The sequence below is a fragment of the Halichoeres trimaculatus genome, unplaced genomic scaffold, assembly GCF_033239565.1.
Source record: "Halichoeres trimaculatus isolate MK-OKI-2021-1 unplaced genomic scaffold, fHalTri1.1 fHalTri1_scaffold_20, whole genome shotgun sequence".
Taxonomy (NCBI): domain Eukaryota; kingdom Metazoa; phylum Chordata; class Actinopteri; order Labriformes; family Labridae; genus Halichoeres; species Halichoeres trimaculatus.
The window spans coordinates 26,576,650-26,597,388 of NW_027437198.1; the positions used below are offsets into that span (position 1 = coordinate 26,576,650).

Genomic DNA, 20,739 nt, shown 5'->3' on the forward strand with positions numbered 1-20,739 from the left:
AAATACAAGGCAGCCAAATGATATCTTCAAATCACCACAACAATCAGACGTGAGAAACATTTCTACCAGGTGTATTAGTTTTTTAAAGTTTGACCACAGCCCATCTGGAATGACTGGGGAGATGGATTTTTCAACCTATACTGCAGCCAGCCACCAGGGGGAGCAGTTTTTGTGGAGACCTCACTTCAAGCTGAGAAAGATGACGTCCATTTTTTTTTACAGTGCATGGTTATAAAGTTTAAATTAGTAATCAATCAGATTACCTGTTACTGGACTAGGCAGTTGGGGACCTAGTCCAGCCAGCTTCAACTTTTACGTTTGACGTTTGAGTTGCTTTATTTCTCAAAAATCTGAGGTTACTTACCACAAACATTCACATGGGAAAAGAAATAAATATTTAAAAACTGTCGACAGAAACTCTAATTATTTGTGTATTTCTACTTCTTACTGAATCAATATCAAATTGAATCAAATCATGAGACTCAACAACAACATCCAGACCCAGTTTGGGGTGTTTGGCAAACATCTGATGGGATTTCCTGAACAAAGCAAAAGCCAGTTTAACAGGTTAGGAGGGAAACAGTCAGAGGTGGAGGAGGGCAATAATCCACAGCACTCAGGGTCGTTACCTCAGGGACCTCAGAGGACCAAAGGTCCAGCCTACAGGGGCGAACACCTCCCCTCCTGAGAGGACTTTCAGGCTGAGGGAGGTGGGGCGGGGCTCTCTCAAACAGCTGAGGAAGGAAAAGGGGGTTCAGAAGCAGAGACTGACTCATCAAACCCAGTCCCTGCTGAGTCTGGTTCCTCCTCAAACCCAGTCCAAGCAGCCGTAAAGGTCCATCTGTCTGTGTGATCAGTGAGCCCAGGGTGATGATGTGTGTGACTGAGCAGTGTGTGATCTTTGAGCTCTGCCTGCGCCACGGGCTCAGCGACATATGGCACCTGCTGCTCCAACATGTGGTAATGATGGCGAGTGTGTGAGCAGATTGTGGGCGTTACAATAAATGATAAAACAAGAGCACTTTTCCCCCTCATTGAGCAGACGCCTATTGAGGATATAATCAACATAACTCATAACCGTCTCGTACGCTACCTCCAACTCTGCAGCGATCTTCTCCTCCTCTCGCTCCTCCTTCTCCCCAGAGGCCACCGTCGGGGGTGTGGACGCTGGGCGAGGGTTTTCAGAGACGGCCCTCCTCAGCTTCACATGAGGCTTGTGGACGTCAGTCTCTTGAGATTCAGATTTCTACGATGACAAAAACAAAAATCTGGTAAACACTCTATGAAAGATGTTTTCCTTCAAACTGCTCTGAGAAAAAAACAGCATCAGTTTGAGTATTTTCTCCATCTCACCTTTATACTTTTCCCAGGAATGAGGGGCTCCCCGCTGCGGCTGGTGACGCCCGGAGAGGACGGGAAACTGCGTCGAGGCGGCGGAGGAGGAGGGGACTTGGAGGGTTTCTCTGTGCGATACCGAGGAACTGACAGTTCGTCTGAAAAGAGACGTTACTCAGACTTCTGGAGGAAGGAGCTGCACTCAGGAAACACATCCAGACTCATCTTCACACACGCTGTCAGCCACTCCAAGGCTTTATGCTAAGTGTTCCTACAACTTGTCTCACTCAAATATTAAACACTCAGCTGAGATACTTTTGCATTTGTGAAAAAGACTTTTTCAGCATCACAAGTCAATCTGTTTTTCAGAGTTCATTCTGTTTAGTGTGTGGGCGATAAAACATATATGTTCATTTATATAGTGAAATAACTTTTCCAGTAGAATTTTCACTGAATTTATTTACTCATGTTTTTTAAAAACATGGACTCTGTGCCAATCAAGTTGGAATACAGCCATGATAAGTTAGGTTGAGGCACAATGGGCTTGATCTACTTAAGGTTTATGGGAATAAAAACACGTGCAAACTTTGTAGCATGTGCAGAGCTGCAGAGCTCGGGTGCAAATGAGGGAAACAGTAAGTGCAATCCATTTGACCTGTTTACCTTCACAAATATACAGAATATACAGGCAGATCATCTAAACTCAGGAAATTCTGGGAGGAGGAGACACAAATATGATCATCTGAAGTTGCAGATTGATTAATCAAACCTGAAACTGTTAGCGGTCGCTGTTTATGCATGTATATTTGACACATTTGAAAGACAGGCTCAAACATTCACAATCCCAGACCAAATCAAGTGCTGATGCCCACAAGAAAACAACATTTTTGACATATTTTGCAAAGTTTTTACTTCTTTTTTTTTAGAGATTTCTGCAAAAATATTGTGCATTTTTTTTGCATTTTTTTGCAAAGTTTTAACATTTTTTTTTTTTAATTGCAATTTTTTTGGCATTTTTTTGGCAAATTTTGCATTTTTTGCAAATTCTTTTGAAATTAATTTTAATTTTATTTTTTTTTACTTTTTTCAAATTTAGAATAAAAATTCCTATTTTTTTGATGATTTTTTTTTTTTTAATTTAAAATTTAGGGAATTTTTGCAACTTATTGAAATTTTACAAATTTTGCAAATTTATGAAATTTGTAACATAATTTTTATTTTTTTTAATTTTTGAAAAAACCTCATAAAAAAAATAAAAAAGTAAGACATTACAGTTACAATTTTATAAACACAAAAAACTTCCGGTTATAATAAATTATTATTATTATTCACTAGATTTTCACAATGTATAGAATTTTATATACTTTTTGACTTTTTTGTGATAAATAAGGTGGATTATGTGAATGTTGCAGACCCCTGATCTATAGGAATAAGAGATTTTGAGAATTTATTTGGTACCATAATACCCATTATATTCATTTGACATTAACAAGCTCATGTGTCAATTTTGTTTCTGTTCTCCCAGAAAACTTAAAAGTGTCAAGATTCATTTTTTTGAATTGAGCTTTTATTTATCTGAAGTTGACCAATAAAGTTAATAGTCTGTTTAATTTGTTTCTTATTTTCAGACTTGAAAGCTTTTGCCAGGTTAGACTTTTAGTTTAGTTTAAAGTATTAATCTAAAGTAGTTGTATAATGTTATTCCGGACATCTGTCATGTTCAACCTCTGACGAAAAAAAAGTCAAGTCATAAATAACCTGATGTCTTCACAGAAGGATTTTTTCTCATATCGCCTTAGTCTGATAAACCTAAACACTGTTTTTAACATTCAGATCCTCTTACCGGAGCCACGCCTGTACCCGCCCTCCTTCCCAGACAGCTTGTGCTGGGGCTTGCTGACGCGGTGCTCTGGGGTTCCTGCCCCAGGCGGGGGATTCTGGGACGTGGGTGTGTTGGAGGAAGGCTTGATCTGCTTGGCAGCGAAGTCCAAGTCTGGAATAGCTTTCATCAACTCAGCCTGAGTCTCCTCCAGCAACCGGTTGATGTCCTGGGCGCTGTACTGGGTCAGACTGGCACGCTTCTCCTCCCAGTCCCGTTCAGCTGCCTGTGAGGTGGAAAGAGGGTCAAAACGCTGATGAGAGATTTGATCAGGTTTCCTAACACCACCTGAGAAGATGAAGGTGTAAGTGATTCCTACCAGGCGGACTTCCACGGATAAAGCTTTGTCAGCAGCAGTGCGGCGCTCCAGCTCCTCCAGGGCTTTGCCCTTGTGGGGAACAGGAGGGTGATTGTCCTTATGATGGCCGGACGGGTTCCCGTGGCCCCGGCTGAGGCTGGAATGGGGGCTCCAGTTGGACAGACTGTTGCCTCCGAGGTCGTTGATCGTGAGCGGCGGGCTGGTCGGGATCTCAAAGTCTGACAACTTTCGCAAGTCGTCGTTGTGCTTGGATGAAGGATTAGAGAAGTCGTCCTGCTTCTTCCACACGCCTTCGTTTGCTTGTCTGGAGAAACATGGAAGTCGAGTTCAGTCATCAAATCAGAAACATGCACAAACTTCTCCCACACAGCAGAGAGGATGGAGGAGCTACACTCGTCAGCTCCCCTTATCTGCAGGGTTAATTACACAGAGAGTGAGCTGCTTTAGGCTGATGAGGAGACAGATTACAAAACGCTGCAGGGCAGGTTTCAGACGTCCACGCTCACTGTTAGAGGACTTAATCTTTATTCAGAACACCTTTTTATGAGCACAAACAATAAATATTTCATGGCTGAAAGCTCTGATTTGTCTGATCAATTTCCCACGGTCGGAGCCACCACGCTTTACAAACACTCAGTGTTTTCTGCTGACACATAGAAAGGAGGGAAAACTTCCCCTCTAAGAAAAAAAAGCCTTCCTGAAGGTTGAACACCCTACACATTCCATTTTCCCGCCTTCAGTGAGTCACATGACCAGCTGCACAGAACTTTCAATCACTGTGACATCATCACCAACTGCTGCCCTCTCTGGAGTGAAACCAACTGAAGTATTTGAAACGTCTCCTTATAGATGCCACAATTTAGACCAAATCTGTCCAAAAATAACATATTTTTATAGAAAATTGTGTCAGGAATCTGTCTATGCCATTTTTAAAGCTGTCCCACTTTTACTTTTTGGGCAGAAACCCAAATGCAGCAGCTTTTGTGGAACTGGGTTGTCCTCTCCCATTCATTCTAATAGGGGGAGCTGAAACGGCTTCTTTTGGGTTCATCGACTTTGAGGGCTTGCCATTCAAAAACCGTTTGACAAAAAACAAATTCCTACATACATTTTGTAAAACAGGGCCCACTCTGTCATCTGACTGAATCTCAAGCCAATACCATTTATGGCCTCGGAGAAGATAACTTTTGAAAAAGGGCCAAAAATGCAGGGTTAATTACATGGAAAGTGAGCTGCTTTGGGCTGATGAGGAGACAGATCACAAAATGCTGCAGGGCAGGTTTCAGAAGTCCAAGCTCACCGTTAAAGGACTTATTCCTAAACCCAAATGCGACAGCTTGTGTGGAACTGGATCCTCCCCTCCCATTCATTCTAATAGGGGGGGCTGAAATGGCTTCTTTTGGGTTCATGAACTTTGAGGGCTTGTCATTCAAAAACCACTTGAGGAAAAACAAATTCACATATAGATTTTGTAAAACATGGCCCACTCTGTCATCTGACTGAATTTCAAGCCAATACCATTTATGGCCTAGGAGTAGATAACTTTTGAAAAAGGGCCAAGTTTTACTTTGAAAGGCAAAATGCTAGCTTCCTGTTTGAGAAAGGTCAGGGGTGTCTGGGAACGATTTGTGCGTATCAATGAGACGAACATTTTGATGTTGGTTTGATGTCTCTAATACATTCCTACTGCCATTGAGAGTTATTTTAGTGTGCCTAGGTGGCGCTAGAGAGCAAAAAATAGGATGTTAGGGGTCAATTTTGCATCATATCAAAGTTGTGTGCTGATTTTGGTGAGTTTTTGAGCCTTGTTAAAAGCTGTGTTTGTGTCTCTGGTGATCTGGCCTTACTTGCGCATGGTGGCCAGGGTGTCTGTTATGGTCTTGCAGCGTTTTAGGAGAGCATCCAGCCTGTGTGGCTCTTCTTTCAGGAACTTCACCGCCTCCACCTCCACTCTGAGCACCACCCGCATCTTACTCTGCAGGCCTGGGAACTGATCTGAAAGAAACAGAGGAGGACAAAGACAAACAAAGACAGTAAAAAGATTTCTGAAGACGACTCATGGCCACAGAGTTCGTTAAGACGGAACGATCTGAGCAGTCTCAGCGTGATTAGCGCTGTGACAGACTGGCTGTGGGTGACTAAAGATAATCATTGCTTTGGTGAGTAATTAGTGCATTATAAACTGTCTGACTGACTGAGGAGAAGACTGTGTTTTGTTCCCGTGCACACAACATGCAATGCAGCAGCGTGACTCACTTTTCAGCTCCGTGAGCGTTTCTCCCAGCTTTCTCAGCACAGCCGACTTCTCCTCCAGCTCCTGCACGGTCACCAGCTTGTGGTTGACAGACGACTCCTTCTGGATCTCCTCCACCGACTTCTCCAGGTCGCTGAGACGGAACAGACAGAAGGCTGAGCACCGCCGATTCCTCTGCGACACTTTAATTTGACTTCACATTTATTTCACAGCGACCACTTTTGAGTTTTTTCAGAAAAGTCTCTGCCAGTAAACTGTCTCTCAATCCACTGGCAGCGAGATCTCTGTGATCGCTGCGATCGGGACAGCTGAACCGGAGGAGTGGAAAAAAAGTTTCTGTGCAACAACTGAGGTGACGAGTGGAACAGATAATCCATAAAATGTGAGTTTGTTCATTTTTAATGAGTCAGTCTTATTTCGTTCCATATAAATCTGCCTGAAGCAACGAGCTAAAGGAAAGTTTCATGTATAATTAACAGAAATGAATTGGCCATCAGCCTGGCTGAATAATACACATTGATTAGCTGAGATCATCTAACGGTTCAACCAATTAGTCCCCAATCAAAACGTCCCTCAGAGTGATTCAGGAGCAGCTCACAGAGAAATCCTGGAGTCATTACAGCCACCAACGTTCCCACGTTTGAGACGCAGCGAGTTATCAGATTATTAAATCTGAAGGTAGCTCTCTGTTCCTGGTTTTTCAGTCACTTCAATTAGACGCCGGACTGTCTCACACCCTGGATCTTAATAAGCATCTTGCTCTGTGCTGGGCTTAATTACAGTTACATCTTCCTCCTCTCACAGCTTCAACCTGTGAGTCATCGAGTCTCACACACTTCACACACAACATACATTCAGCTGAGTGAAAAACATCAATGGCTGCTCTGAGGTTATACTGACTGCAGCTGCTGGATGATCAGCTCCTCCTCGTTCAGGTACTTGAGTCTCTCCTCCTCCACCAGGAGGCGCTGTCTCTGCAGAGGGTCCTCCTGCTTCCTCAGGGCGTCAGCCACGCGCACGTTCAGCTCCGCCTCGGTCCGTTTCAGCAAACTCCTCACCGAGTCCTGGTTCTCCAGCTGCACACACACACACAAACACACACAGTCATGCTCCATGTTATAGATAACACTCCCTGCCCTCTTCCTTCAGGTGGGCGCTTTGTACACTCAGCAAGAACGTGGTTATGAATTTTATCAGCGGTAGCCGCAAGAGAACGGACAGTTGAGATTGTAAAAACTGCTGTCGCTGGTGCTGCAGCAGAATAATGGGGGAAAGAGGACAAGACCTGTACCTGTTTGAGGGTTTTCCAAACCCAGTGCCTGTAACCTTTACTTTCATAGGAGCCATTCTGCCTCAGCTCACCTGGATTAAAGTCATTCCAGAGCCACAAAATCAACTTTACCTTCATAATGAAGAGTATAAAGTGTATGAAATTCTATGCATAATACAAATATAGGGAAAAATTGTCTAAAAAAGATTTTTTTTGAATTTATAAAATTGTACATGTAATGCTTAAATATTTATTTGCTATAAATTTGAATTAATCAAAAAATATAAAATTTACTTTATGGCAAAAATTTCAAAAGTTTTGAATAAAAAAATAGCAAAAAAAATTCCAAAAACTTTGAAATTTTAAAATTTAGCAAAAAATCACAAAAGATTGAAATTCAAATAATTTCCCAGAATTTTGAAAAATTGGAAGTACGAATATTTGCATAAAAAAAAAGAAAAAGAAAAATTTGCAAAGATTAAACAAAGTTCTGAAAGTTCTAAATATTTGCAAAAAGTTAAAAAAAAGATTTGCCAAAAAAAAAAAAAATTGAAATTTTTAAAAACTTTCAAAAAAACAAAAAAGAAATTTTAAAAATTTTCAAAAAAAAATAAAAAAAGATTGAAATTTCCAAAAAAATATCCCATAATTTTGAAAAATTGGAAATTTTAACACTCAAAAAATTGCAATAAATATCCCATAGTTTCAAAATATTGGAAGTTTTAACACTTGCAAAAAAAAAAAAAATAAATTAGAAAAAATTGTAAAAATTGAACAAAGTTCTGAAAATTTGCAAATAGTTACTAAACTTAAACAACAAAAAAAATTGCAAGAAAATAAAAATCAAAATTTAGAAATTTCAAAAAATCCAAATAAATAAATAAATAAATGAAAATAAAAATTGGAAATAAAAAAAAGTGGCCATAATTAAAAGAAACCTCTCATTTTAAAAAAATAGCAAAAACTTGAGGTTATCTAGAACATTGCACAAGTCATATTTTTTTTGTTGTTTCCTAATGTCTTTAAGAAGAATGAAAACTCTTTATTTCAATTAAATTCTTTTATTAGCTACAAGGAGCCACTGCAGAGGAGTCAAAGAGCTGTAAAAGGGTCCAGAGCCACAGGTTGAAGACCCTTTTCCAAACAGATCTTCTTGATTTACACGACTGAAGTCTTCCCCTTGCTCCTGAGTGTTTGGCCCCTTGTTTTACTCCACAACCCTCTTCCTTTTAGTCAATGCTTATAGGTTTTCTATGCTGCTAAAGGCACAGAGCAGTTTCCTCAGCACTGAGTTAGTGAGTGTGTGAGTGTGTGTGAGTGTGTGTGAGTGTATCAGCTATGCATATAACATTTCCCTGAACACAAAAAGTGGGATGCCCTGAGGAAAGCTGAGGATGTCCATGACAGCGGCACTGAGTGTGAACTCTGCTTCCTCTCATTGTTATGAATGGAATATTCAACAGGAGCTCCTGCTTGTAATACAACTCCCTGAGATGAAAGCACCTGGTAAGCAAGGCGGGATTAATTATTGATCAGCCTTATGTTCCCGTGACTGAAACAAGGCCAGTGTGTTTCCAACATTTGGAGTGAGCTTGGATGTCTTATTACCTCTGCCAGCGCTGATGACAGGGACGTGAAAACACGTTGAAGAAGTTTTATAAATCCATGTTGAAAACACACCTCAGCTCCATGCTCCTGCTCCTTCTCTCCCTGCTGCCTGCTGCCTGTCCCTCCTCGTGCTCCGCTCTGGATAATTTATGAACCACATGTAAAATTTAAGCTGCCAGGCATGGCCCAGGGTAACAATATGGATCAGGGCTTTCAGAGGTCACACCTGGGTGAACCTGCAGGTAAACAGCAAACTGTACTCAGTGGGTGGAGCACAACACGAGCGCTACATGTCGATCATCTGTCGCTCCAATTACTCCTCCCCTTCCTCTCCTTCTACGAGAGACTCAAATCACCTCCTCTGCATCTCAGAGCATTTATCTCATCATCTCTACGCGGCGCCGCCCACAGTAACCATGGAGTCATCTGCATCAGAGACGAACAGAGGAAACCAGGAGCTCCTCTCCACGTTCCTGTTAACCCTTTCTGTGTCTGTGTAAAATACGATGCAGTGTGTGCTGAGCTTTTATCTTTCACTCTGTGTTTCATTATTAATCCCAGAAAGAGAAACGGCCGTAAGGTGTCAGGCAGATCTGTGTGTCTGCAGGTGATATTTATAGAAAAGATCAAATAAAGATCAAAAACACTGCTTCTGCATGGGAATGAAACAGTGAAACTTAAAGATCCTGAAAGGAAATCTATGTTTGTGATGATTTTGGCGCCCCCTTGTGGAGACAGTGGCAGCTCTTTTCTGATTTTCTCTGCATGTTTAACAGCCAATTCACACCAGATCTGTTTCCAGGCCAGCTCCACTACGACACGGTACCAGATCAGTTTCTTTTCAAGTCAGTAGCCCCGTTTACATGGGTCCAAAAATCCATCAGATTTAAAATGTCTCATGTAAACACCTTAGCCAATCTGATTCACCCAGATCTGATTGTTTTTCAGGTCGGATCGTAAAAGTAGTCTACAAGATTGATAATTTGCTCCATGCTCCAACGGCTGAGTGGAGCAGATTGGGTTGATTGAGGATTGTTCGGTCTGTCCCTAATAAGGAAGAGGCACGAAAGTCACGTACGCAGAGCAGCACACGGCCAAACGAAAACAATCACAGCGGACAAACAGAAAAACTGGACACCATAAGCGTCCCCAACAAAACACGACATGAATCCATCTTACCAGAGGTAAACAGGAAGCAGGAAGTGCACCTCTTCTTCTCTTACACAGCTACAAGTAGGGTACACGGGCATTGAACGTGGATCTCTTTACTTGAACTTAATGTATTCAGATTTAATCAGATTCACTTTATCCGATTGATTTCAATCAGATTGAGGAAAACTACCCATGTAAACAGGGCTAAAGTGTCAACTTACACTGGATCTGCTCCGTTGTGGTCTGGCTTAAGTGCTTTTGTCATGTTTTTAGTAAAATTGTCTTATTAGGCTTGATACGAGCCCAGGGGCGTATTTAGTGGTTTGGGGGCCCAGGGCAAACCCAGTCTATGGGGCCCTCCATGTCCTTGTAACTCCTCTTCCTCAGAGCTGGACTGGCCTTCCCTGGGTCCACTGTCTCTTTCCCAGAATCAAGGCATGAGACAGTGCTAATCTTGTACATGCTAACTTAACGCAACTAAATGCATTTCCTCAAGTTCTGTACTTTAGTTTGATTTAGAAAAAAGTGAATACATCATTTAGTCCACTTTGTCCTGGATTTGAAATCTTTTATGGTCCATTGAAGCTTATTTGTCCCACAGTGGGGAATTTACAGAGTAACAGGAACAAACAAGAAAGGATGAAGTGAAAAACATTACAATAGGTAAATATTGAAAAAAATAATTTAGTAAAGAAAAATATGTAAATATCAAGCACAACATCAAACTGGAAAAAAATCTACTGAAAGAGGTGATATTTACAGTTAGCATACTTTTTGGTCCTATTATTTTAAAGTGAATTTATTTTCATTTGACCCCCTGTCCAGTGAGTTATGTTTCCAAAAAAGAGATTTATACAATAATGTTTATCACCAACTCCAAAAGTTTGATTTAGAGAAAATGATCCTGTTTCCTGGGCTAGATAAAGTCCTTAAAATCCTAAAAGTCTGATATGTTTATCTCAGATCTCAGAGCAACATTGGTTTTATTTCCCACTTGGTTGGAAATAAGAAAAAAATGGGGAAAAAAATGTTTTTTTTACCACTTTCTTCCTGAATCAAATTTTCAGATGTGTTGTAACATGGAATAGCCCATTGAATAAGAAGGGAGGGGGGGTACCCAAAATGATTGTTAGAGATTAAGCCTTTTGATGGATTTTGAAGTATGTGAAGTAAGATTTAGAAAAAAGAAATGCTTTCAATTGAAGAGAACTTCATAAATCCGTTTTTAAGCTTTGGGGGCCCCTGGGAATCTTGGGGCCCCAGGCAACTGCCTGTGTTTGCCCAATTGTAGCTACGCCCCTGTACGAGCCACATTCACCTCGACCGGCCCAGAAAAACGTCTTGTTTCAAGTTATTTAAAGACAAAAATGAAGTCTGAATTTCTTGTAACAAGTAAAAAAAAAAAAGTCTAAATTCAAGACACTTTTCTCTTGTTCCATTGACAGATTGGAAGACCTAGTTTTTGTCCTTAAATAACTTGAAATAAGACATTTTTCTGGACTGGTCAGGTGAATGTGGCTCATATTAAGTCTAAGAAGACATTTTTATTAAAAGTAAGACTAAAACACTTGATAAGATTTCCTTTTTTTGCAGCTCCAGGATGCAGGAGCTGTGACAATTTACATAAAAAGTCGTTCACAGAACTCAGGTAGAAATGCTTTTTCACCATCAAAATAAAACAAACATGTCCAAACCAGATGGTATTTTTCTCGACTACAACAACAAACTGACGTAATAAGTGGAGTCAGACCAGGAAGCAGCAGGTTTGTGAGGTTTTACAGCTCAACGTAAACCAGGAGAGGATCCAGGAGACACCTCGTTCTGTGACTCCAGTGAGACTCTGCTTTCATCTAAAATGATCACTTAGAGATTGTTCATTCCTGCAGCCGGATGTCACAGATCTTGTCCAGCTCCTGCCCCCAGCAGCAGGTGCAGGAAGTGGTAATGATGCACAGATAAAACCTGTTTTTCTCTGAGGGTCTCTTCTGCTTCTGCAGCTCATAAAAAAGGAATCTCAGAGAGTTTCAGTCTGTTTCAGAAACAGCTCAAACTCCTCAAAGGAGCTTTAAAGGGCACCAAGTCCCAGCTCCTCTTTAATCCTCTGAACGTTACGTCAGCTGTTTGCAGAGTGGGGTGGTGGAGAGTATCAACACACACACACATGCTAATGTAGCGGCTAACACCACTCAGAAACCGTCTCTCCTCCGTGCTCGGACTCCGTACCTGTGTCTTACGTAGCTGCGTCAGCTGCTTGCGCAGGTCCGTGGCGTTTTGCTGCAGGCCGTGCAGGTGGAGCTGCATCTGCAAGCGGCCCACGCTGTTAGAAGGCGGTGGCGGCATCAGAGCGAGCGGTGCTGATGGCGTGTGAGCTGCCAATCACAGAGCAGGACATGGAGAAGGGGGGGGAGGGGTCACCGGGAGGTTGTTGGGAAACAAATTGGTTAGTTTGCTGGGCTGTGCTCTGCTGGGGTTTGCGGTCAGCCAGCATGAACGCAGTACAAACAGCTCACACACTCACACACACACGCACACACACACACACAGCAGAGAGGCCCAAAGAAATACACACACAGAAAATCTGGGCAAAGAAACATACACACACTGACAAATACAGTGTGTGGATGCAAAAAGCGCCATATTCACAAAACTCTGCAAGCCCACGGGGAGGTCAGTGAGCTCATGCTATTAGTCACCCATACAGAAGTGCAATTAGTCCATTAAGAAGTGACACACAGGGGAGGAACCATGCTCCGTCTGAACACAGGGCTTTGTGAGTATGGCCAGTACAGCTAGCTCTTCTCACACACACATATGTGTCCTGAACACACACGCGTACACTCTTACACATCGACAAAGGAGTGCACTGTGTGTGACAGAACAACCGGCTGAGATTCCCAACGGAAAAAACCCAAGCAGAAATTTAAAAAGGTAGAAACGGAGACGAGACGAGAGAAGAAGATAGAGAGGTGGAGAGGTGGAGGAGAGGTGGAGGAGGGGGTGGTCGGCTCTCTGGGAAACCAGCCAGGAGGAAAACGTGAGGAGAGACACCGCCAGCTACCCAGCAACACCACACACCCATACAGAGAGCGGAGAGCCATGAGACACGTCTGAGAGGAGAAACCAAAAAGGGCGGGGGGAGAGGAGGAGGTGGCAACTACCTTTCTTCTTCAGCCGTCCAGCTGGAATGTAGAAAGAGTGAGCAGTTACCCAGGGATTAATGAGAGGATGAGACAGAGAGACAAGCCGTGAGAGACCGCTTCAAAGTTTAGATCTACAGATGACCACCCTGGAGGACGTTTTTATGGTCTACAGTGGAGAAAACGACTGAAGTGATGGTTTTTCTTTCTGCTGGAGAATCAGTTTAAGAGAAAGCTCAGGACGGTCTGGACCAGGGGTCTGCAACCTTCACTTTTAAAAGAGCCATAGGATTAAAGTCATTCAGGAGCCAAAAAATTTACTTTACCTACACAATGAAGACAACACTGTGTATATAACTCAAACAAATCTTTTTCAAGTCGCAAAAAAATTGCAGAATTTCTCAAACAAATTTTTTTTTTTTTTTTTTAAATTTGTTTGACATTTAAAAATAAGAAAATTAAATTAAATACCAAAAAATTTCAACTTGAAATATGATTTCTATAAACTTTAGAAATTCTAAAACGTTTTGAAATTTCAAAAAGAAATAAAGTAAGTATGCAAAAAAAATGTTTAAAAAAATGTTCATGAATTTCGAAAAATTGCAACAAAATTCAAATAATTTCTTAATCACAAAAATCTGCAATGTTTCAAAACTTTTTTTTAACCTTTGAAATAAAAAAAGGAAAGAAAAAAACATCCAAAAAAACTAAACTAAATTAATGATTATTATAAATTTGGGATTTCTAAAAAGTTTTGAAATTTCAAAAAAAGGAAGTATGCAAAAAAACACGAAAAAAAATGTTCATGAATTTCGAAAGAATTTGCTACAAAATTCAAATAATTTTTATATCACAAAAATCTGCAATGTTTCAAAACATTTTTTAAAATTTTCTATTTAAATCTTTGATTAAAAAAAAAAGGAAAAAAAACATCCCACATTTTCAACTAAAAAAATGAATTTTATAAATTTTCAATTACTAAAAAGTTTTTAAATTTTACAAATTTGCAATATTAAAAAAAAGTAATACCATAAGTAAAAAAGAAATAAAATTAGATTAGCAAAATAAAAAGAAAAAAAAGTTCATGAATTTCATTAAATATGCAACAAAATTCAAATAATTTTAAATAAAAAAATGCAATATATCAGAACATTAAAAAAAAAAATCTAAAATCTTTGAAATAAAAAAGAAAGGAAAACAAAACCCAAAGAATTTCAACTTAAAAAAATTATTTCCATAAACTTTGGAAATTCTTAAAAAAAATTTAACTTTTGCAAATTTGCAAAGTTAAAAAGAAACACAAAAAACTATTATCAAAAATAAAAAAAAGAAAGAAAAAGAAATTCAATTAATTTGTAACATAATCGAAAGACTACCTGAACATTCAATCAGTATACTCGCCACATTTGTTGCCTGCAAATGTGTTTAAACATCAATACCCTGTGTAAGAAAAATAAAATGATTTACTTCAATAATAGTTTTTTGAAGCTCCAAGGAGCCACTGAAAAGGAGTCAAAGGGCCTCATGAGGCTCTGGAGCCACAGGTTGAAGACCCTTGGTCCGGACACTGAAAGCTTTTAATGGAGGCTGAAAATATGGACAGAGGAGGAGAGACGGACAAACAGGGATGAAAACATCAGGAGGATGAAAGCGTGTTATAACTCCTCTGAAATAAAGTAAAACCTCCTGAAAAATGATCCCTGTCAGTATCTTCGACATATTTGTTCAGCGAGGACTCAAAAACATAAAATCCTTCTCTCTGTGATTTCAGTTAAAAAACGCTTCCAAAAACTCAAAGCTGTCCGTCTTATTCCTGTGCCAGGGGGGTTATGTTTGCAGTCATGTATGTTTGGAGCTGCTGAAAGGTGTTAGAGAAACAAACAAACTGAAGGTACAGTTTTTTTTTTTTTAGAGGAGCTTTTTTTCTTTTTTTTACCGCCTCCTGAAAAAGTGATGCTAAAAACATCCTCACACGGATAAAACTGATGAGTTTAAAAGAACAAAACTCTGGAGTCTTCTCTGGGAAGGAGAGTTTCTGAAGTCTGACAACTCTTCCAACTTTTAGCGAGTTTAGAAAAGAGGAGCCTGTGGGTTTTCTCTTTAGTTTTTCTATTTTTCAAGAGGTGAGAGGATCATTGGGAATTAAACTTTTCAACTTCAGAAAGAGAAAGAAAGACACAAATAGTGACAGAGTAAGAGAAAGAGATGAAAGACTCTGATGTCTCGCCTGATTACTGTGAGAAGTTTTAAGGATTGATCTCTAAAGCGAGTTAAAACAAAGCGTCTCGTCTTGTTTGTGTTTGGTTGAGATGATCTGGGCTGCTGTAAAAGCTGTCAGTCAAACCAAAGGGGTAAGAGATGAGTCTTGATCTCAGCATCATGTAAGAGGTTGAGCTGCTGATCCTGAACGCATCACGACGTCATCTTTAGAGTAGAGTTGATTCAGGATTCACGTTAGTGCTACACATGGATAAAAAGCTGCCAAAGCTGCAGTTCAGCGTGTTTTTTTCTTCTTGGAGCTCTGTCGCTTTGTAACGTGGGTGGAAGAACAATCCATCTGAAAAAGGATTGGGATGCTTCTTTTTGTTATTATTGATTACAGGGTTGGTTTGCAGTGGTGTATAAAGAACTTGAGTAAGCCATACTTGAGTAAAAGTTAAGATATCTCACTTGAAATCTCCTCCTGTAGAAGAGAAAGTCACTCACTAAAGTCGCTCTACTTAAAAGCACTTAAAGTCTCTGTGAGGAGTTTTCCAGTGATCTAGAAAAAGTCTTTATTCTAGATATCTGCCCAATCCTAATCCACACTTTAAAATGAGATTATCAGCGCCAATGTAGGTTCATCAAAATGCTACTTCGTGGCCTCTTTGTAGCTTCCTGATCAGGTTGAGCAAGACCGGTTTGATTTACAGCACATCTAAGTCTTTATGGCAACACCACGCTGGCTGACGAAGTTTGGCAAAAAATGATTTCTGTGATTAATTTTGTAGTGATGGTGGACACTGGAGCCTAACTGTCAGACAGAAAAAGAACAGACTGTACTACTACTGTATAAACAGATAGTTAGCTTGTTGTCATGTTATCCTACAGATACGTCGAAGCACCAGGCTGCTGATAGCACTACATTTTGCCAGCTACTTACAATGTTAGCTTGTCGTCATGTTTAATACAACAACGCTGCGTAACTGAACTGATAAATACCTTACCTCGTGGCGTTGTATCGGGTAAAAAGTTGACTTGAACAAAGAAAATTTGTTCCAAAACAAACACACGCCTGGTTCAAAGTCACATCTTTACATTAGCAAACAACAAAAAATAATGGGTAAAGGAGTTTAAGTAATCAAATTCTGTAAGTCTTTAAAAAATGTTTGATTTTTGGACTTTTTTTTTTCTTTTTTAACTTTCAAATATCTATGTATTATTTTTTAAAACAATTTTTTTGAAAACTATTTTTTTTATTTCTGTAAGTTTTTGAAATTTCATTTTTTTTTTGTTATTCCAAATTTATTTTTACCATTTTCTTTACTTTAAAAATATTAATTATTATTATTATTTTTTTTTTTGCTGATTCTTTTTTTTCAATTCCAAACGTTTTTGAAATGTAAAACCTTTCAGAATTTTTCCATTTTTTTTAAACCAATTTCTTTAATTTGATTTTTTTTTTTACTTTCTTTTATTTCGGAAATGTTGTTATGTCTATTGACACCAGTGGACGAGGTTGTTTCCATCATGCTATAGGAGCTGGAATATTCCCTGGCTGTGTGCGGTGATGCGGTCTCTCTAAGATGAGTCAGATAAATTTCACATTTTATTTTTTAGCAAGTAAAGGCGGTGAAAATGTAAAAGTAGCAAAGTAAAAGTTGCAATAAATAAACTCAAGTAAAGTATAGATCCTCCCAAATCCTGCTTAAGTACAGTAACAAAGTACTTTTACTTTTCAACCATGTTGGTTTGTAATCTGACAGCATCCATAATCTGTTATGATCTCTTTGCATTTGGGGATTGTGTAAAGAACTCAGGGCTGCAGAGGTTGAATCATCAGCGAGTTTAAGGAGAAAGAAAAGTTAAAAGAAAGGTTTAAAGAGCAGGTTAGTGACACAGAGGTTAAGGAGGAACGGGTCGGTAGACGCTCCTGTACTCACGTCCAGTGGCCGAGCCGTCGCTGTTGGTTTCGGTCTTCTCGCTGGAAGAGAAAGGTAATGGCCGTGAGAACTCCGTCCCTTGGTCCGGAGGGCAGCCGGCCATCATGCAGAGACGCAGCAGGCCGCATCTGAGGATCAACGGCCACAGGGCAAGGCAATTACAGTGCTTACGCTAACAGCGCTACTGCTGGGCACCATCAGGCTGACGCCGTTAGCAAGCGCTCCTCTTGCTAACGCCGCCTGATGGTGCTTCAAGGTGCAGAGATAACACTGGTCAATGCAAATGAGAACTTTACTGCAAAGCTATGTGACATATCTGCATGTATCAGAGCATGGATCAATAGCACTGCGCCCTCTGTACGCTCTGCGCTCACGCTAACAGTGAAGCACCTCTCTGATAATGGCCCTGATAACAGGCCGCTGCTGGTCCTGTCGATAACGCTGCTGATGTGTCTGAGCTGCAGCTGGATCTGGGACTGTCAGAGGGTTAATGGGGGTAATGGAGAGTCTTACGTGCTGTCACTGTCAGGCGCTCTGGTCAGCACGCTCTGGACGAGGCCGGTGAGGCTGGCGATCTGCTTCTCCATCGCCTCCATGCGCTCCAGACGATGGTCTCTGCAGAGGAGTCACAGATGGCGAGGCGTGGAGACGTTAACACGCTGATAAACTTTGTTACAGAGTTAGTCTCAATCAAAGACGATCATCCATTAACTGAGGAAAGTTTCAGACGTGATTTTCTGCTCATCGCTTTAATCACATTTACTCTGATCTACTTCTGCAACCAGGACGTGAATCTTTCATGCACAGAGTCCAGATTTCCTCCTGTAACGGGTGCAGAACGTGTTCTGGTAGAAGCTGAGCTCAACCGTCTTCAGACAGAACAACACGGACGCCCACTCACCTGCTGGTGTCAGCGTCTTGTCCAGACATGGAGGAACCAAAGCCCGGCGTCGCCCTGCCGCCCTCCCCGGGTCCGGCTGTTAGACACAGAGGCTCTGATCCGGAGCTGGGCCTGGACTTGGGACTGTCCACAAACACAGAAGAGGAGGCGGAGTCTTTGCGGAAGGACTGGCGAACAGGTGAGGCCCTGCTGGGCGAGCTGGAGTACGAGTCCCTGTCCCTCAGCTGCATGTCGGGGATTTTCTGCGGGGACGAGGGCGGCATGCGGAAACCCATGCCCAGCGTGGCCGAGGAGTACGTGTCAGAGTACAGGGACCCCCCAGGCTTGTACAGGGAGTCCTCCAGGTCCCCCTGGAGAGCTGCAGCGGAGTAGGTGCTGAGCGAGCGCACGGAGCCGCGGCGGTACAGCCCACTGGAGACGGGGAAGCTGAAGGGGTCTCCGAGCGTGGCTAACGACTGCGTGGAGGCGATGCTGAGGCGGCCCTCGTGCATCAGGCTGTAGGGGTCCGCGTATAACCCTTCATTCTTCATCAGCGCCATGTTCTTCGCAGAAACCTCCTCGTCAGGCTTGACGTCACGGCGCTCCAGGATGGCGCTGGGCGAGGGGGTCAGGCCTACGTTGGCGCCGTGGCCGGCTGCGGGATGGTGTGGGTGTCGTTGCTGTTCGTGGGGGGAGTGGGACCCGGCGAAGGATGGAGGACGGCCCCCGCTGTAGGAGAGGCGTGAGCGGGACGGGGAGCCGGAGGACGCTGAGGCCGTGGAGGATGGGAGGGTGTTGAGGCGCCGCGTTGGAGAGGAGTCCCGAGAGGAGTACACCATCTCCCTCTGAAAGAGACGAAGATGGGGGGTGGTAACCATGGAGACCAATGGATGACAGCACTGTGATTCCTATGTGTCAGTCTGACGAGAAGACGACTGGATGTGACTGACAGGAGACTGTCATCGTACGTACACGCCAGAAAGACAAATTATTCTTTCTGTGGCAGATTTAGTCTCAGAAAATGTTTCTTATTTTATTCAATCAGCTGCTGAAAGAATTATCTGCTGCGTCCAACCCAGGGGTCTGCAACCTGCAGCTCTAACATCAACAGCCCACCAACTTTCCATGCACCTGTGGCTAACCTCAAGTTTTACAGCCCTGGGAAGATAACTACATCTACAAAAAGACTTATCGGGAAGAAAAGACAGATTTTAATTATGTGTGGATGGCTTCATTTAACTACAAAACAAGCTGCCTCTTATACAGGCTTGATAAGTGGAAAGATTAGCAGACAACAGATAATAATAATTTTAGAGATTAATGTTCACAAATTTAGAAACTCTTACGAAAATGTTTGATTTTTGCAATTTATAAAATTCCTTTTTATAAAATTTTTCGAAAAAAAAGGTTTTTCATTTTTTTCAAAATTTTGGAAATGTCTTTTTCCTTGTTTTTTTTTTTTTTAATGTGAAATATCAAAACGTTTTAGACTTTTTCCAGATTGTTGAAATTATCTTTTTTGTTTTTTTACTTTTTAATTTGAGAATGTTACATATTTTGAAATTTGATAATCATTTGGATTTTTTTTGCAATTTTTTAAAAAAGTAATTCTTTCTTATTTTAATTTTTAAATTTTGCAATTTTTTTGTAATTCCAAAAAATAATTTATTTTTTCCTTTTTTGGGGGAAATTTCAAATTACTTTTGAAATTTGGGAATGGATATTTTTGTGATTCAAAACTATTTGATTTTTTTTTTTTTGCTTGTTTGGGGGGAAAAAAAATCCTTTCTTTTTGATTTTCATAATTTTCATGAAAACTTCAAATTTATTTATTTTTTTTTAATTTTTCCCCATTTTTTTTTAAAGTATCAAAACTTTTAAGATTTTTTCTGAATTATTTGGTCTTCTCTTTTTCAAACTTTTTTAGTTTGAAAATGTTACAAATTTTGAAATTTGATTATTATTTTTTAATTTTTTATTTTCTCTTTTTAATATAATATACTTTTAATATGCTTTTTTTCTGATTCATTTTTAAATGTTGCAGATTTATGCGATTCCAAATATTTTTATTTTTTCCCTTTTTTTCAGGGGGGGATTTTATATATATATTTTTAATTTGGGCATGCAAATTTTTGTGATTCCAAAAAACTATTAGATTGTTTTTGCTTGTTTCAGTTCCTTAGGAAAATTCTGCAATTTATGTTTCAAATTTTAATGAAATTATTGCAGACTTTTTAATACAAAATTTTTATGAAAATGTTTCTTTCTTTTTTTGATATTTTACAGATTTATTAAAAATAAAAAATGAAGATATCACACGTTCAATTTTATAAATAAAAAAATATTTGGTTTACATAATTATTTACTAGATTTTAACCATGTTTAGAATCTTATACACTTTTTTTTTGTCTTCATAGTGGAGACAAAGTAGATCTTGTGGCTCTGGACTGACTTTAATCCAGGTGAGCTAAGGAAAAAATACTTCTATAAAAAAAAAAAGTTGCAGACCCCTGTTCTAACCAGAGTGTAAAGATTTTAGGGGTTAACATTTCTTATTCTAACAAGTATATCGCTGTTCCTCTTCAATCTAAGCTAACCTTGTCATGCAGCAGAGCATAATCCACTTAAACACAAAGCAGAGCACGATGAGTTTTATGGATTTGTCCATGAGCGTTTCTCTGCCCATGGACAAAATCATAACAGCATTCATTAAACTGACGCTACTACAAGAAATTCTCTCGTTTGCTCACGAACAAGCTTCAA

At 40.3% G+C, this 20,739-nt stretch overlaps 1 protein-coding gene across 8 annotated transcripts in view; it reads right to left on the minus strand.

The window, feature by feature from the left end:
* The window catches only part of srcin1a (SRC kinase signaling inhibitor 1a), a 153,043-nt gene that overhangs the window by 17,504 nt on the left and 114,800 nt on the right, over positions 1-20,739 (minus strand). For 5 of the 8 annotated variants that reach the window (XM_074696009.1, XM_074696004.1, XM_074696007.1 and 2 more), the window contains 12 exons: positions 17,998-18,821; positions 17,610-17,711; positions 17,097-17,224; positions 12,976-12,996; positions 12,041-12,186; positions 6,688-6,863; positions 5,790-5,920; positions 5,381-5,528; positions 3,534-3,837; positions 3,179-3,440; positions 1,354-1,493; positions 1,094-1,246 (listed from right to left, as the gene is read on the minus strand). In XM_074696009.1, coding sequence (XP_074552110.1) covers positions 1,094-1,246; positions 1,354-1,493; positions 3,179-3,440; positions 3,534-3,837; positions 5,381-5,528; positions 5,790-5,920; positions 6,688-6,863; positions 12,041-12,186; positions 12,976-12,996; positions 17,097-17,224; positions 17,610-17,711; positions 17,998-18,821 — 2,535 coding nt within the window. The remainder of the gene's footprint in view (positions 1-1,093; positions 1,247-1,353; positions 1,494-3,178; positions 3,441-3,533; positions 3,838-5,380; positions 5,529-5,789; positions 5,921-6,687; positions 6,864-12,040; positions 12,187-12,975; positions 12,997-17,096; positions 17,225-17,609; positions 17,712-17,997; positions 18,822-20,739) is intronic. The other 3 variants (XM_074696008.1, XM_074696010.1, XM_074696006.1) reach the window with 3 other exon arrangements.